The sequence below is a fragment of the Rana temporaria genome, chromosome 10 (genome assembly GCF_905171775.1).
Source record: "Rana temporaria chromosome 10, aRanTem1.1, whole genome shotgun sequence".
NCBI lineage: Eukaryota > Metazoa > Chordata > Amphibia > Anura > Ranidae > Rana > Rana temporaria.
The window spans coordinates 38,683,297-38,702,112 of record NC_053498.1 but is presented as its reverse complement, the minus strand read 5'-3'; the positions used below and the strand labels follow the sequence as shown (position 1 = coordinate 38,702,112).

At 39.5% G+C, this 18,816-nt stretch overlaps 1 protein-coding gene across 2 annotated transcripts in view; it reads left to right on the top strand.

Moving 5' to 3' along the window:
* The window catches only part of POLD1 (DNA polymerase delta 1, catalytic subunit), a 320,901-nt gene that overhangs the window by 196,370 nt on the left and 105,715 nt on the right, over positions 1-18,816 (top strand). For both annotated transcript variants that reach the window (XM_040327564.1, XM_040327565.1), the window contains exons 20-21: positions 684-859; positions 7,466-7,618. In XM_040327564.1, the coding sequence (XP_040183498.1) occupies positions 684-859; positions 7,466-7,618 (329 nt within the window). The remainder of the gene's footprint in view (positions 1-683; positions 860-7,465; positions 7,619-18,816) is intronic.

Here is an 18,816-nt window from a genome sequence, read left to right as displayed (position 1 = left end):
GTAGCTGATTTTCTTCTGGCTTTATATACACCAATCATAATGTGCTATATGACTTTGCCACACTGCCTCTGATCTCTATATAGATCTTTTGCAGTCATTCTGTGGAATCCACATGGTTCCTCTACTGAACTAGCACTGCAGCCTAATTACTCACTGATGTCTCTGGTTAATTAACTCTCCAAATCGCTATTTATGAATACGTGCATGACCAGTTCAATCTTGGCGGGACCTTGTGTCTGTCACCAACTGTGGGCAACTCGTGGTTGCTTATTCTGATTGGATATCGCTCCCTCCCCTGAAGAAGCGGAAGTCCGCGAAACATGTAGGGTCTATGCGATTTCCCCTTTTCCAGTTGCATCTGTATTTCCAACTGATTGATGCTCTCTACTATCCACTGAATCAAATCAACAACTGGTTGTCCACTTTTCCCTTTTTAAACTAATCAATTGTATATTTTGTATACTCTGTATTTATGAATAAAGCATTTTTGTAAATTTTGTAAACAAAGAAATTGTGCTTTCTCATCACTATCATTTTGCAACTAAAACGCACCGCAAACTATCCCCTCTCTTTTCTTAATTGAAAAAAACTTTAGATAGCTGAAAATGTTTTACATTTTTGATCTAGGCTTTGGATAAACGTTAATATTTGCAGTCACAACTTTTTTTTCTGGTTATATTCAGGTATATTTTCCTTACCTGTTGATCAACAAGAAGAGATATGCTGGACTATATTTCTCCTCAAGCCCAGACACCCACGACAAGATGGACTGCAAGGGTATTGAGACTGTACGGAGGGATAATTGCCCACTGGTGGCCAACCTTATCAACACTTGTCTGCAGAAGAGTCTTATTGACAGGTACACTTGCAGAACAAAGAAAAAAAGTTGTACTGCACTGTTTTGCAGATATTTGTCTTATGGGCATAATGTTTGAAATGTCTTTTGACAGCCAGAAAATGTCAACCTTTCACATTTCTATCAAAGAAGAGAAGATAATAGAAAATGTGACGGAAATTTAATACGTTGTGATTTGTTTTGTTGTAACTAGGTTATTGGCAAACTATGGCAATAGTTGGTAGAAAATAATTACTGTAAAAATATGTAATATAGTAATGAACTTCCAAGTCTATGGTATAATCTATTATTGTGACAACCTACATTTTGAAGATGTCTGAATAAAAAAACAAGTAGATTCCCCAATCCCACACATGGTTGGATGGAGGAATTCTCCCCGCTGTGCCGTTGTATTCTGACTCGTGGGCGACTTTACTGTCAGAATACACTGATCGGCGCCTGCAGACGATTTTCTGCAAGTTGCTGGTTGACAAGTTTTCCAACAGTCCAGTACTTGCTGTATTTTGTATATTGAAATTTGTCCGGTACTTGCTGTATTGGCCAAATTTTCATCCATCTATGGGCAACATTAGTGTTTGAGGTGGTTTGACCCTTTCAAGCTTGCTTGCAAATGTAAATGAAAAGAAAAGTAAGGGGATGAGTTTTAGGCGAGCTGTGCACTTTGACACACCTAGCCAAACTCAGGAGACAACAAATCTTTCTACTTTTTCATGGGCATCCACAATTATTTTGATAGACTCATGGTCGTACCTAACATCTCTGTTAAGCACATGGGAATTTGGTCCTCGTTTTCTGCCATGGGTTGCTGCTGCTCTTTATGATAACCAAAGGCCATTTGTCCAATATGTTTGGCTTTTGGTCTCCCTTCTCTGTTTGCAGAGGCAAGTGTCCTCTTTCTCCCCTGCTGTCTGTTCTCATGATGGAACCTTTGGACATGTATGTAGAGCAGACCCTGATGTTTTGGGAATAGACATAGTCAGTCCGTTTCCCTCCCTAACTTGACCTGTAATAAGTTCTTAGGGTTTTGCTTTTTTCAGGTGTACGCTTAAATTAGTCCAAGTCTAAGGCCATGAATATCTCTTTAACATCAGACCCGCCTCGTTCCCTTCAATTAAATTTCCCCTACCAGTAGGTTCAAGATAAGTTGCTCTATTCAGAGATGAACTTTACCCCATCCATTAACATTATGCAGCAAATTTTGCGTCCCTTATACATCACACTGCAATGATTTTCGATTCCTAGAAAAAGTACCAGATCTCGTGATTGGGGACAATATCAGTCTGGAAGATGTCCTTGTTGCCTAAACTTTTATCCTTTTAGAACTCTTCCTGTTCTTGTCCCTTGCCACATTTTGAGGACTTATATACTTTTGTATAAAATTTGGCTGGCATGATACCAGGCCTATAGTGTCAAGAAAAACCCGGTTTCATTATTGCCTTTGTGGGGGCCTTGCGGTACCTCAGATCCTCAGATCATTGGCTACTACCGTGCAGCACAGATCGCCTTTCTGACAGCATATCATGCAGTAATTAGGTATGTGGGTGAGCATACCTAATGACCCCTATAACAGTGGACACATTTTTGTGGACCACTCCTGACCAGCGTAAACCTATAACTAATGTAATTCTCAAACATTCTTTAAAGATGTGAGACCTACTAAATATTTGGGTGGATTGTTCTCTTTATTCTCTCTCTAATTTATGTTTGGTGGGAATGCCTGAGAAAAAAATGATTTTGAGTTTACTAATTGATAAGTTTGGGTAGAAGCTTGCCCAAAAATCACCATGAAGCCTTATTTAAGTCCTCTGCATGCACTAATAGACAATTGGTGATCTTTATTTGTACTGTGGCAAAACCAACCTTGACAGGAGTTTGGGCAACCAGTGTTCCCTCGATTTGTCCAAGTTGAACAAAAAATATGCTGTACTACACAACTCAGTAAATTGTATAAAATGTGGAACCCATAGATTACAAACTACTTGAAGGGGGGGGGGGGGCTATTCCAATATAGGCTTACTGTATGACCTGTGTGCTTTAACTTGTAAATAGGGAAAGTTTAGCAAATTTCCAATAAAAGGGCCTTTTTTACTCTTGGCGTTGGCTGAAAAATGATCCGATAATTGCCTTAATTCTTCTTTTGTAAAACACTTTTCGCCTCAATAGTCATTGAAGTATTTCTATTTGTTTTGGCTAATGCTTCTATGCATTGCAACTGAACAAAAGCACTCTCTATTTGTTTTTGCAGTGCAAAAATAAAATTTCTAATTTAGAAGAAATACACTGGCCTGAGCATTACATATATTTGTGGCTTCACAGTCCCTTATTGGCATGATTTCAAACTCAGCCCTGTATTCCTTGAATTATTAAGGAAATTAGCTAGTGATCCTTCTTTTAGACTAGGACCTAGGGTTTGGTTCACATCTGTGCATTGTGTCACAAGTACCACTCCACTGCTTTAGCAGTCAGAAGTACACAAAGCAGTGCTTCATTCACTCTTGTAAAATGTAATGCATTACTGTTATATTGTGGCCGCAAGTATTGTAAATTCACTCCTCTTCAGCATCCATCACTTTTTTTTTTTTTTTTTTCAATCAAGCTGTATTAACAAACAAAAAGAGAAGCATTCTGAATGGTTACCGACTTAATTATCTCACAAGGGTGTGATAATTGCATGAACATCCCTGTCTGCCATGTTACCGTGATGAAAGTTGTTTAACCAGATTATTTTCCTCTATACTCACACTGGTGCTCTATGCTGCGAAATGCATAGCAGTCTAAATTAAACATTGCATGCTCCACACTGCGCTTGGCAGATTCTTAGATGGAGCACTATATTTAAGAGACGTGTGCTTGTGTAGAGTACAATTTTCAGTAATACCAAAAGAGGCTTACTTCCTTTATAAATTGGGCCCTTAGTATTTTTGGGGTACTTAAGACTTAGTCGATCTATTTTGGGCTTTCTCAGTTAATATATTTAAGTGTATGGTACACCAGCAAACTCCACTGTTGGCTGCCAGGAAATTGCAATTGAACAGGTTAGGGGACCTTGCCAGATTATCTGTTCTTTGGTAAACCAGGGCCAGGATGTTCCTGTGCCTTTTCAACCCATATAAGCTGCAAAAAATGCTTGACCGGGCTGAAAGTGCATGTTTATAGACTAGGCCGGTATGGTTCCTGATCCAACCTATGGCCGTTCCTGTTTGTTTCATGAAAGGACTTGTTGGAAAACTTTTGTTCCATCAACGCTGCAGCGCTGATCAGTGTATTTTGACAGAGGAGGAGTCCCCACTGTCAGAATACAATAGCGCAGCGGGAAGGATTCCTCAATCCACCTCACTTGTGTGGATAAGAAAAACTGATCCATGTATGCCCAGCTTAAGCATTTTAAGTGGAAAAAAATGGACCATAGTAATGGTAAAATGTTTATATTGCATTAATCGGGATGTAGCTTAAGTGCTGACAGTAAAAACAGGTTGCCCTTAAACCACAGGGTGCCCATGAACTATTTTAAAGTGACCAAAAAAAAAATATTGGCAAATCATTAGGATAAAAATACATATTTTTTTTGTCATTAAGTTGAAGGCACATTTGTTTCACTTTGAAACGTACAGTAACTTGAGCTGTACTAAATGCCAGGCACCAGCCTGCTGTTTTATCCAAGCAAACTTGTTTCAAGTCACATGACACACTGATGCTTTTCAAACAGAGATCATCTCTGTATTAGTTCTAGACTACTTATGTACATTGCTAATCCCTTGAAGAAGGGGACACTCAAAAGCCAGAAACACAATAGCTTTGTTCTTTTTATGAAAATGTATTTCTTTGTCCTGCCGACTTGGCAATTCATCCTTTTGCTGCTCCATGTTTTTTTTTTTACCTAAAATAGACATTTAAACCACTGGGATAGAGAAAATGTTAAAATCCTGCATGCCTATTATTGAAGATAATATATCTCTATCTCTATCTATCTTTATCCAATATCTCAACAAATGTACTCTCCATCCCATCTTACATGAATAAATTAGGTTCGTACCCTTCAATCAGTAATTGGTGCTCTTTATGGAGAAAACGAATGGTGTGCTGCACCAGTCGGAATAACCATCTAACAGAGATACAAGGATTTTCAAAAAATTGGTTTCTTCATCTCTCTTTTCGAGGATTTCCAAAGGGGCTCATTTAAATATTCAGAACTTGGAATACCGTAAAACGTGTGCCGCTTTACCCGAATGGGTTGTGGCTTCTCTGAAACCTAAATGCTTATTTTGTGCTTATGTTTGGTAATTTTTGATGGCAATGGCATTCAGAGGAGGAGTTAAGTTTGCCATGGATATTCATATGTGCACCTAGCTGTTGAATGATACTTTACAACATATTGAAGCCTGTTTTATACCATTAATGCGCTTGCATTGCATTCTGCACCAAGAAACGACAGTAACCTTACTTTCCTTCACTCCCCTTTTACCTTTCAGATTACTCTGGTTTCTGCCTCAAATTTATTAAAGCTATATACTCCAGGCATACAGCTAATTAAAGTTAAAATACATGCATGTTTGCCATTTTAACATAGCAATGGAATTGTAATTTTGTGGTCAGTTTTGTGAGTTAGTCTGATGCACTGCGTGGCCATCACTCTGCTACTTTCAGTGAATGCATAACCAGGTAATAAGTGTTGCCTGCTTTGCTGTGCAGTGTGGTAGATAGATATATATATATATATATATATCTATCTCTATCTATATCTATCTCCATCTTAAACAGACATCAAACTCATGCCATCATCAATATCCTAAAGGGCCTTAAGAGTACTGTTCTTTAACCTGCCTGGCGGTCTTCCCGAGTCTGACACGGGGTTAGATTTTCCTGCTGCGAGCGGAAACCCCGTGTCAGACTCGGGCTTGCCTCGCTAGATCCACAGGCACAAGTTACTTACCTTGTCCCTGGATCCAGCGATGCCACCGCGCTGTGTGAGCGAGTGGGTCCTCGCTCGATTCACACAGTGCCTCCGTGTGACGCCGATCTCCGTTCCCTGCGACGTTACGACGCACGGGGACGGAGAACGGCGCCAAATTCAAAAAAGTAAACAAACACCTTACATACAGTATACTGTAATCTTATAGATTACAGTACTGTATGTAAAAAAAACACACCCCCCCTGTCCCTAGTGGTCTGTCCTGTGTCATGCATGTCATTTTATATAATAAAAACGTTTCTTTCTCCCTGCAAACTGTAGATTGTCCATAGCAACCAAAAGTGTCCCTTTATGTCAAAAATAGTTTTAGATCAGCTAAAAAACAGCGATAATAAATTATAATCACTTGCAGAATTGTGCGATAGCGATTTGTGGGGAAATTCGTCATAAAAAAAAAAAAATAATGACAGCAACAATTCTGCAACTGAGCAAATTTCAGTGATTTTGATTTGATTACATTATTGAATAATTTTTATTATAATTATATTATTATTTGTTATAATTATTTATAATTATTTATTATATTATAATTTATAATTTTGTTTTTAAAAAAATGTCATACCCGGGATGCCTATTAGAAGCTTGTTTGGTCAGATTTAAGTGAGTTATTTCTAAAAATTACAGACCTACAATATAAAACGCCAAATTTCCTTGCAAATAATGGTACCGCTTTTAGCATGTTTTTTCTGACAGAATCATACCGCCAGGGAGGTTAAGCAGCGTTCCTAGAAAACAGATAAATGCATAGTATATTGATGATGGCATGAGTTTCATGTCTAAGGTGCTTCTATGATCATTCAGATTCCATTGACAGGAGCATTTGACCTGCTTCAAGCATGTTTTGCATTCCCATAGACTTTTCAGTTTAGTACAGTTTATTTTATTTTCCCTAAAAAAAAAAACACCATTATGTTGGAGACAGATTATGACTTTTTAATAATTTTTGGTTTAAGATACAGGTAGATTTCCAACAAGGACTTCCTAGCTTGAATGCATACTAAAAATATACAATGGAACCTTGGATTATGAGCATAACCCGTTCCAGGAGAATGCTTGTAATCCAAAGCATTTGCGAGTTTCCCCATAGAAGTCAATGGAAACAAAGATAATTTGTTCCGCAATGACTTCTATTGCATGCAATACCACATGTGGCCAGAGGTGGGGGCGCGCCGGAGAGACTCGGAAATACTCAGACAGCTCGGCTGTACTCGGAAATTTCAGAGTGTTTCCGAATGGCTCCGAACTGTTTCGAGTGTCACTGGCGCCCCCGCACCTCTGGCCAAATGCACTCAGCAGAGGCTTGAATGCTGCTTCTTTTGCAAGACCACAATCGCAAACCGAGTTGGGATTATAAAATAAACATTTCTCGTCTTTCAAAACTCTCGTTAACCACGTTAATCGTAAACCAAGGTTCAAATGTATTATTTATTTTTTTTTATTTTTTTTTTAAGCAATGTTTCACGTTTTTCACATCAGTGGAACTTGGTAAGTTTAAAGTGGAATTCTGTTTATGCCAGGTGGTTTTCAAACGCCACAAAAGTATCTGGAATGGCATAGTGCAGCCATAGTCACAGTAGCAAAATACTTTAATCAAATCAAGCTTGTGTAATAATGTAATACATTTTGTACTCTGTTTTTAGAGATCCAATGGGCGCTGTGGAGCATGCCAAAGACGTGATCTCTGATTTACTATGTAATCGGATAGACATCTCCCAGCTGGTGATTACAAAGGAGCTGACTCGTACAGCAGATGAATATGCTGCAAAGCAGGCTCATGTGGAGCTGGCAGAGAGGTAAGCCTTGACAGTTGGGTGCAGTGTTTTGGATTATCTGCTGAGTGTTGAGTGATTCCTTGATCTCCCGCTCAGTGGCAATGTACGCAAACAGGCATTAAGAACCCTTTCACACTATTGTGCTAAAAATAGCACCTGCAAACCGACCCTAAACAGCTGCTGCTGTTTCTCCAGTGTGAAAGCCTGAGGGCTTTGACACTGGAGTGGTGAGCGAGCAGGACGTGAAAAAAAGTCCTGTTAGTCGCATCTTTGGAGCGGTGTGTATACCGCTCCTTCAGCGCTCCCGCCCATTTCAATGGGACAGCGCGGCTATACCGCCGGCAATGTGCCTCTGCAGAGGCACATTGCGGGCGGTTTTAACCCTTTCTCGGCCGCTAGCAGGGGTTAAAACCCGAATAGCGCTGCAAAATTAGCGGGAAAAGCGCAGCTTAAAATGGTGGCACTTTACCGCCACCGCACCTCCCGACCCCAGTGTGAAAAGGGCCTTATAGTGGAGGCTGCCTGCCAACATAGCCTATATTGCTTACTTAGGGTATACCATAGTGATGTGTGGAAAACCATTTTATGCTATGATTACTGTTGACAGTAAGATTTCAGTAACCCTTTAAAATATGTTTGGCTTACATAATCATGTATATAAAATTCTATAACACGATTAAAAAAAGATGAATAAATTAATCAAAACTAGGGTTAGGTTTTTTAATATGCATATATTAACGCTAATTTATAAATGAAAGCTACATCAATGGACATCCCCTTTTTACAATCTGCAGGACTAAGCTCTTGATGCACACAGTGGATTCGGGAAATGCTCCTGTGCCAGCTGTACCTACCTTTCCCACCACAGTGCTTGAGGCGGCTGCCTCTCTTGCCTTTGCATACTTATACTATATAGACCAAATATATACGTACAGTGGGGATAGAAAGTTTGGGCACCCCAGGTAAAAATTTGTATTAATGTGCATAACGAAGCCAAGGAAAGATGGAAAAATATCCAAAAGGCATCAAATTACAGATTAGACATTCTTATAATATGTCAAAAAAAGTTAGATTTTATTTCCATCATTTACACTTTCAAAATTACAGAAAACAAAAAAATGTCGTCTGCAAAAGTTTGGGCACCCTGCAGAGTTAATATCTTGTACTGCCCCCTTTGGCAAGTATCACAGCTTGTAAACGCTTTTTGTAGCCAGCCAAGAGTCTTTCAATTCTTGTTTGAGGTATCTTTGCCCATTCTTCCTTACAAAAGTCTTCCAGTCCTTTGAGATTTCTGGGCTGTCTGTCACGCACTGCTCTTTTAAGGTCTATCCATAGATTTTCAATTCTGTTGAGGTCAGAAGATTGTGAAGGCCATGGCAAAACCTTCAGTTTACGCCTCTTGATGTAATCCCCCGTGGATTTTGAGGTGTGTTTAGGATCATTATCCATTTGTAGAAGCCATCCTCTCTAACTTCAGCTTTTTCACAGATGGCATCAAGTTACCATCCAAAATTTGCTGAAATTTTATTGAATCCATTTTTCCTTCTACTCGTGAAATGTTCCCTGTGCCACTGGCTGCAATACAACCCCAAAGCATGATTGATTCACCCCCATGCTTAACAGTTGCGCCACATAATAGCACATTATGGCAGATTTGCCTGTCAAAGGAAGCCTTCCAGTGCTGTGCTGTCAGCTTTCGACCACTTCCATCTTTTCGGGTTTGTGCTGTTCGTCCCCTTGAATATCCAGGTCACAGTGACAACATTCCCACGCATGCGCACAAGAATCACTTCTTCACAGCACGCAGTGGGTGCTGTAAATGTGTTTTAACATAAAAAATTGTGCTAAAAGATAAAATCTGTAAACCAGCAGCTAGCACACCATTAGATGGAACAATGGTTCTATAATATAAACCAAACTAAAGACCAAAAACTAATATCAGTCCAATATGTGTATTTTCAATAAAATGTCCATGCAAACAAAAGAACTCCACCGTGCATTCTAGGTGAAATATTCATTAAAATCTCTGCATAATAATGTATACAACTCCTCCAGTTGAAAAAAAACATACTCCGTGCTCCCATGCCAGTGCCCAATTCAAAGTTTTACTGGCACAGTATGACCTTCAGATTGAGAAGTCTTAACGCTTGAAAGTTATTAGGCTAAATCTTGTATATATGATGTTGCCACTTCACTCCACCGCGTGAAAAAATGAGAATGCGCCACATAGTGTAAAAACAATGATATCAAATACTTAAAGCATTTGTTAACCCAAAAAGAAAAAAATGGATCCTGTTCCTTTTTAACCACTTCAACCCGGAGGATTTGGCTGCCCAATGACCGGGCCATTTTTGAGATTCGGCACTGCATCGCTTTAACTGACAATTGCAACGTGGCTACCAAACAAAATTGACGTCCTTTTTTCCCTCCCACAAATAGAGCTTGCTTTTGACGGTATTTGATCACCTCTGCGGTTTTTATTTTTTGCTATAATAAATATCCCCCAAAAATGTGTGTGTGTATATATATATATATATATATATATATATATATATATATATATATATATATATATAATCAGTTTAAGCCGACACTTATTCTACAGATTTTTGGTAAAAAAAATTGCAATTAGCATTTATTGATTGGTTTGCGCAAAAGTTATAACATCTACAAAATAGGGTATAGTTTTATGGCATTTTTATTTAAAAAAAAAAATTGTATAGTAATGGCGGCGATCAGTGATTTTTTTTATTGTAACTGTGACATTATGACAGACACATCTGACACTTTTTATGCTATTTTGGGACCATTGTCATTTATACAGCGATCAGTGCTATAAAAATGCACTGATTACTGTGTAAATGACACTGGCAGGGAAGGGGTTAACCACTAGGGGGCGAGGAAGGGCTTAAGTGTGTCCTAGGGAGTGATTCTAACTGTGTGACGGCTGGGCTACCTGTGACACGACACTGATCGCTGCTCCCGATGACAGGGAGCAGAAGATCAGTGTCCGGTCACTAGGCAGAACAGGGATATGCCTCGTTTACAATGGCATCCCCCCGTTCTGCCGCTTCTTGACACAATCGCGGGACACTGGCGGATATCGAGTCTGCGGGCACAGCCATGGAGCTTGCGGCGCGCATAGTGTTTTTTTTAAAGCAACGTACAGGCACGTTGCTATGGCACAGTAGCCATTCTGCCAACGTAAATGTGCATTACATGGTCGGCAAGTGGTTAAAGCATGTTATACAGCACAGTGCTTGTGCTGTGTCATTTGGCCCCCTGCAACACCTGGCTGATCCTGCCAGTTTCTACTCTCCCCTCTGTACGCTAACCACAATAAATCGGGGCTGCTGGATCCTGACACCGTGGTCAGAGTATGTGTCTCCATCATCTGCTGCAATCTGCAACTCTCCTCTTTTGTTGCCAGCGGTTTAGATATTATTGGCTGTGTATTGAGTTATTTTTTAAGGGGACAGCAAATTTACACTGTTATAAGCTGTTAATTCACTACTTTACATTGTATCAAAGTGTAATTTCTTCAGTGTTGTCGCATGAAAGGATATAATAAAATATTTTTATAAAAATGTAAGGGGTATACTCACTCTTGTGAAATACTGTATATCATATTTAAAAGCCATGCAAGTTCTAGTGCACACTAAAAAAACATAAATCTAATCACTGGTGAAAAAATTGTTCATCAAATTAACTTCTTGGAAATAATGTGTGTCAGCTTTTTTGATCCGCCACCATTACACACAATAGCAGCGTACCAGAATTTAAGACCCTACATAATCGGAGACCTGAGAGCGCTCAAACCATGCTTAGCCAGGATTTCATAACCGTGTTTTCAGGTCATGCAGATTCCAGACAGGTTAAGCCATAGGGTAAACCACACAAGAAGTAAAATAGAGGAACTCTATAGTGCAGTGTGTGTAGCAGCAACAGATTTATGTAGTCAAATTTTTTTTTTTTTTTAATTCTTTTTTAAATAAGAAAGATATACATAGATAAATATTGAAGGAACATACAAAATCCAGTGATAATACAAACATATATAGACTTTACATCTTCCTCTTCAACTATATTGCCTTTCATATATTACTTCAGAGGAAAATAATAATATATCCGTAGTAACTTAAAATCCAATATAGCAGGGAAGAAAAATGACAAAAACAAAATACCATTCCTTCTTTAACATAGACCCATTTTTCCCTAGTTTATATCATTTACAAGCCTAGTTATCCATATATTCCATATTTTTTAAACTGATTCCCTCTCTAACTCCGCATCTCTTCCTTCCCCATTTCTTTTCCCTAGTACTCTCACCCCTTATCCCCTCCTAACGACCCCCATCTCCTCATCTTCCCATCCCTGCCCCGTGCAAAGCAACGTCTTCTCCGATCTGCGATTTCCAGACAGGCTCCCTATTTTATCTATCTCCCTATCTACCTCATTCTTATTCTTACTCCCCTAATAAGTTTTTACCTCCCTCTGATTGTATAAATGACTCTCAAGGTGCCCATATCCTTTTTATTTGTTCTTTCTTATCTATCGTCATTGGCAAAAGTTTCTCCATTATTCCTATTTTCCTTACTTTTTTAAGCCACATTGAAATTGAAGGTCCTTTAGGATCTTTCCAATTTATTGCAATACAGCTTTTGGCCGCATTTATCAAATGACATATTACTGACTCCATATATCTTCTGGGTATAATTTGTATATGATGTAGCAGACAAAAAGCAGGATCATCTGGGATCTGATATTCCGTAAGTAATCGGGTAATTCTCTGAACTGTTTGCCAGTATTGTCTTATAAATGGGCAGGCCCAGAATATGTTTATCATTGTCCCTTTCTCCCCACATCCTCTCCAACATCTGTCTGAGACTTCTGAGAAAAATGTATTTAGGCGTGCTGGCATATAGTACCAACGTGTTTAATATTTTATAATTTAATTCTTGTATTTTCGTACACCTTGAAGATTTTAACGTCGGGTCTATAATATTCTGGCATTGTACTGGGGAAAATGTTTGTCCTAAATCTCTTTCCCATTTGGCCAGGCATGTCATTTTAAAGTCTTCTGGGGGTGCAGTCAACAATATGTACATTTTAGAAACCACATGTAGTCAAATTATACTAGCATTGGTAAGAAAATAAAGCCATTTTATTACAGTGGTGCATCAGGCCGGGCATGACGACATCACCACTAAACTTCTCCCTATGAGTTTTGTCACCACCGATGTCGTCAAGGGACACAATACAATACTCGATTTTTCATCCATTCAACTTTCATGTGGATTTAAAGATTGATCCCTTGCTTTTGGAATTTTTGGAACAGATGCCTGTGGTGTTAAATGTAATTTGTGATGGTTTGCAAGAATTCACCTGTCTTATTCCTCGCATGTGTCTCATGCCGGTTCATATGCATGGTACTTTGTCTAAAGTGCTAGAATTCAGAACCCTTGTACAAAAGGCACTTGATTCGAATTACCTTAAGATCATCTTTTTCAGGCCAGCATTTTACAACAGGCAGTTGCCCCATTCTGGATCTGAAAGCTCTAATATTGTTAATTTAAAGCGGTGGTTCACCCTAATGAAACATTTTTTTTTTTATAGCATTAAATTAGGCATAGTAGCGCGAGCTACAGTATGCCTGTATTGATTTTTTTAGCCCGGTACTCACTGTGCAATCCTCTATAGAAGATTCCGACTCCCCGCGGGGAATGGGCGTTCCTATCAAGAGGGAGGATGATTGACGGCCGGCTATGGCACGTCACGCTTCTCCGGAAATAGCCGAAATAGGACTTGGCGCTTCACGGCGCCTGTGCATAGTCTGTGCGCAGGCGCCGTATAGCGCCGTGAAGAGCTGAGACCTGTTCCGGCTATCTTCGGGGAGCGTGACGTGCCATAGCCGGCCGTCAATCATCCTCCCTCTTGATAGGAACGCCCATTCCCCGCCGGGAGTCGGAATCTTCTATAGAGGATTGCACAGTGAGTACCGGGCTAAAAAAAATCAATACAGGCATACTGTAGCTCGCGCTACTATGCCTAATTTAATGCTCAAATGTTGTTAGTGTGGGTGAACCACCGCTTTAAGTCCAAAAATTCCACATTGAATCTACCAAATCTGTTATCAACTACCTTTACCAGGGACTTCCTGGCTTTCTAGTGCAGTCTTTTTCAACCTATGTTCAGTTAAGGCACTCTTTTAAAATTATGGACAGTCGCTAGACTCCCCATTCTAAAATGTAAAAATCTATTCTAATAGTTTTAAACAATGCATCAACGTCCACACGTGTAGGGTACCAAACGGAGGTTATCTTTGCACACTGGTACTGACTAGTATTCCTAGGTTTCTAATCTCCCTCAATTTCTCTCCATCACTCAGCTAACGTGACCCCAGTGCTGAGGGAGGGGGCAGAGGAGGGTCAAAACAGGATGCTGTGGAGGCAACAGACATCCTCCTTATAAACTGATAATAGGGACAATCCCCCTGAGGAACATACTATTTATCCCTGTATCGACATCTATTGGGGAGGGGGTGTGGCAGAGCAGGATACAGCTTAACTGTCTCAGAAAGAAGAGACACACTTTTGACGCGTTTTTTTTATTTTTTTTTGGCATTCTTTAGAGTGGTGCACTGACGCACCCAGCAAATGTGAGTGCAGAGGGGTTATGGTTTATTAATCATTTTAAAATGGTATCGGACTATCAAGTCCCTTTTATGTTTTGCACGAGTGTGGAAGCAGCAGGACTGAGCAGCCGAGGACCCAATCACTGACACTGATCCCAGGGGTGGTTCACAAGCATGTTCGCACTGAACTTAATTGTGAGGTCACATGCTCTAAAATGAGCGTACACACATAAGGGGGAGAACATGAGTGTGAACACGAGTATTATCGCCAGTACAAGCTGTGAATATTTTTGGAATGAACTTCAATATTTAATGCACTTGACACTTTTGATCACTGGATCACTTCAAATATATATTTTTTGCATGTATTTGGATAACTATATCTGATGCATGATGTTTATTATTTTATTTTGTATGTTTTTTTTACCAGAAGGAGGCACTTTATACATTTCAACACATGTGGATTATAAGGTTTGTGATGTTGTGATCACACGCTCCAAGTAAAAAAAACTTTGCACGTCAACACATTTTTTTATTTAGTGTCATGACATCAAGGCACTTATGCTAACATCCAGATAGCGCAGCATTTCGCCTATAAATATGGCTTGTATACAATTTTTGATACATTTTTAGGCATTTTGCCAAGGAACCCTGGATGAAAAAGGCTGTTCCAGCGCATCAACAGTTCCTAGGCGGTTTCCTTCTGACCCCAGCACTACCGTTTTGTGGCTGTGCTCTTTAGCCTTCTTGTCTGCACTTTGAGTATTCACCAAGGTACTGGCCTCTGTACTAGACCTTCTGCATGCTCGTGGCATCCCGATTGTGGAGTACTTGGATTACCTCCTGTTGAGGGAGCAGTAATCATGTTTTTTTATAGACAATGTGAAGATTGTCCAGACATTACAGTCATTTAAATGGATCCTGAAGCTGCAGAACTAGCTATTGGAACTGACTCATTGTTTAGAGAATCTAGGTCTAGTCCTAGACACAGTAAAGGTCAAAGTGTTCCTTTCACATTAGAAATAAAAATAGAACTAAAGGCAAGACTTTTTTTTTCCCCCAGCACTCTGTTTCCCAGCAAACACTGTGTTCAGTGTTCCGCCTATAACAGACGCCCTTTCGTCTATCACGGACGAGAGGGTGTCCGTGATAGGTGGAACACTGAACACAGTGTTTGCTGGGAAACAGAGTGTTCCGCCTATCACGGAACAGCACGAGGAGCGCAAGTTTTTAACACTGCACGGACTCTGGTACACAGATCGGATTCTGCAATGGGCATGGTGAGGTGGCACGGCAATGGACTCTGACATGCTGACTCGAGTATAAGCCGAGGAGTTAATTTTAAGTCCAAAATAATTGCTGAAAAACTCGGCTTCTACTCGAGTAAAAACTCATGCCAGGCAGTGCATAAACACACTAATCCTTTCTGTTCTTTATTTATACTAGCGAGGATGAAAATTTAAGTACTGAACCATTTATATATAAAGATAGTTTGATGTAATGTCTGTAGTATTTATGAATAATTGTTTTTTCTTATTATATAAATAATAATAAAAAGACACTTTTTAGTTAAATTAAAGTTGCTGGTGGATATTTTACCTATGCTATTGTAGTCTGACAGTAGACAAACTCTCTTGAAAAAACTCAGCTATCAACCTCTTCACAACCAACCAACCCCAAAAACAATAAAAAAAAAAAAAATCTGGGCCACTTGCAGCACTGCCTGTGTCCACTGATCTGTGACCGAGGGGAAAACCAGAAATAGATTGTAGCGCCCATTGCAGCAGCTGTGTCTGTAACTGTCTGTTGTGGAAGGAGGAGGTGTGTGGAGGAGAGTGTGGAAACATTAGAGTGTGAGATAAAAATTGCATGGACTTCCTTTAACTCACTAAATGCCGATCACTTGTTGCCCAATTCTCTGGTTACTGAAGAACTCAGCATTTTTTTCCTATGAGAACCCTGCGGTTCTTAGAATGCAAACCTGTCACTTCATTGAGAAATCCTTGTGTGATTTCCAGTTCTTGGCAGTGAAAAGACCTACTTTTTTTTTTATTTTAGCGGTGTTGACTTGTGATACACTGCTTTTTGTTTTTTATTTATTGTTTTTATTTTTATTTTTTTAAGTCTTGGGTAATAATGCTATTTTGTTTCCATTGTTTCGTGATTGTGCTCTAGGTGGCAGTATTAAGCTGCAGTTATAAAACCGTTTCCATAGTTATGATTCCTATGTGGGGTTGATTATCATAAATACAGTCTGTTTTAGTCGTCCTCTAGCGATCACACTGTGTAGGGCGCAAAAGTAACCTTCGAGATGTTGAGAAGTTAAATGTATAGGGTAGACAAGTTAATAGTTTAAAAAAAAAAAACAATAATGCACTTCAAACGCTTGCGTGATAATAAAAGAAGTAAATAGGGAAAAAATGTCCATCAACTAGTCCAAAAGAAAGGAAGAGACTGATCCTCCAGCTCCTCGCACAGATCAAGGGTAATCAGACTGATGCAAAAAGAAAGGCAGACAAGAGAGCGGGATTGGTGTTAAAAGCTGAGCAAAATTATTGGGCTAAAAACAATAGCACACTGACAGTGAAGCAGCCTGTATCCAACTGGAGTATATACAGAGTCCTGGTGTGGAATGCATTCCAAGGGTTCTGTGTGATGCAGAAGCTGAAAATCCTGGTGAAGGCAGCACTTGACCCACTGTGTAAACCGACAGAGCAGTGTTCTCTGCTACTTTGTATACTCCTAGAATGGCTGCACGTTGTGGTGTTACTTTCTTATAGCTAGACTCGATGCCTTTGCTGGAGGACTTGCTCTTTGGAATAAATTCACATTTTTACACTACTGGCAAGTTCACTTCAAGTGCATTGGCTTTTTGTTTTGTAGGATTTCTAGAGCCCTGCAGTCATTCAGAAGCTTACTTTCTTCCCCTCTTAGGGATCTAAAAAAAATTGTCCGGAACATTCCATTGTGCAAGTACACACACAGTATTTTGCTGCTGGTGTGACAATATAAGCACAACTAAATTCAGCCTTTATAAATAGATATTTTCCCCTTGGGTAGTTAGGCTCAGAACTGTGTACTGGTAACCACAAGATATGAAATTAACCTATGCCGCTATTGTTTTTTTGCCATCTCAGAGGGGGTGGTAGAGACTTCTTATCTCTGTTTTACTCATGTTATTACTGTGTGGGGCCAGGTGGTCCGTTTCTTCTTTGTGCCCAAAAAAGTGCAAGTGATGCAGGTCATGAATATTTTAATTCTGGTTGTGTAAGCTATAAATTCCACTATTAAAATGTAAATATGTTAAAACAGACAAAGTCGGTGTCCATCTCTTAAAAAAACAACAAAAAAAAACATTGTGTGTTGACCTTAATTACATACTAAATTAATTGTTAAATTGGCAGGAACTCAAGTCAGGTAGACATTGGTAAAAACGCATTTGCAATCTAATTGTAGTATTGACAGAACAACTTCTTTGGTACTGGAAGAGCCATAGATAGATGGAGATTTCGACAGTCTCTGCTAAACCTCACAAATTTCAGCCCATCTTTGGCCAGCTTAAATTGGCTGCAGTGCTGATTGCAGGAACAAGCCAGTATGAGAGAGGTTGCTCATCAGTGCCCTGCTCCTCCCAAGACATCTTATTCTCTAGCTCCATTGTTGCCTCCTCCCAGTGTATCTGGTTAGCTCCTACCCTACCCTTTAGTCAATCCTTAAATGTATTTATTCAGGGAAGCCTACCCTGTCTCCACCTAAAATCTGTACTTCAGCCACCTCCATCAGATCATCCTCCGCAGCTATTACCTTTTGTACTAACTGTTCCTCCCTTTAGATTGTAAGGACCAGGAGCAGAACCCTCCAATTCCTTCTATTGGACTGTGTTGTAATTGAACCGTCTCCCTTTAGATTGTGCTGCACAAACTGTTGACGCTATATAAATCCTGTATTATAATCAATCAAATTCTCCGGAATGGGAACATCCAAATCCATTTATGGCCAGCTTAAATCGGCTGCAGGAAAATGTTCTTATTTTTTTTTGTTGTCTTAATTTTTTCCAAAATAAGTGCACTTGCAAGAGTGCTGGGCAAATACGGTGCGACAAAAAGCACTCACCCGGGCGTTAGAAAAAAAAAAAAAAAACAATACACAGCAAAAAAAACTTGTTTCCAACCCGCAAACACCGAGTCTGAAAAACAGGTTAAGAACATCTAGTTAAGAACTGATGATCAATAAGTCGTGTTTTTTTTCTCACTTCGGTAAAATATTTATCTTCTTTGGATCATATTCACATAAAAAGTAATGTTTCTTTCAGGGCTCATTCGTACCGTGACCTGCGTTTTCCCCCCGTGGTTGAATGTAAGTCACCTCTAGGGCACATAGAAGACCATTTCTTCTATGTGCCACATTCACATCCCAACAATGGCGTTCTGTGCGGTGTGATACAGTGCAGAATAATGCAACATATTTGCATTTTTCTGTAGCACATTGGATGGAACCACATGTCACCGCACCATGCTGCTGTGCAGTAACATAAATGAGTTGTCACTACATGATGCTTCAAATATAAAGTAAAAAAGAAAAACCA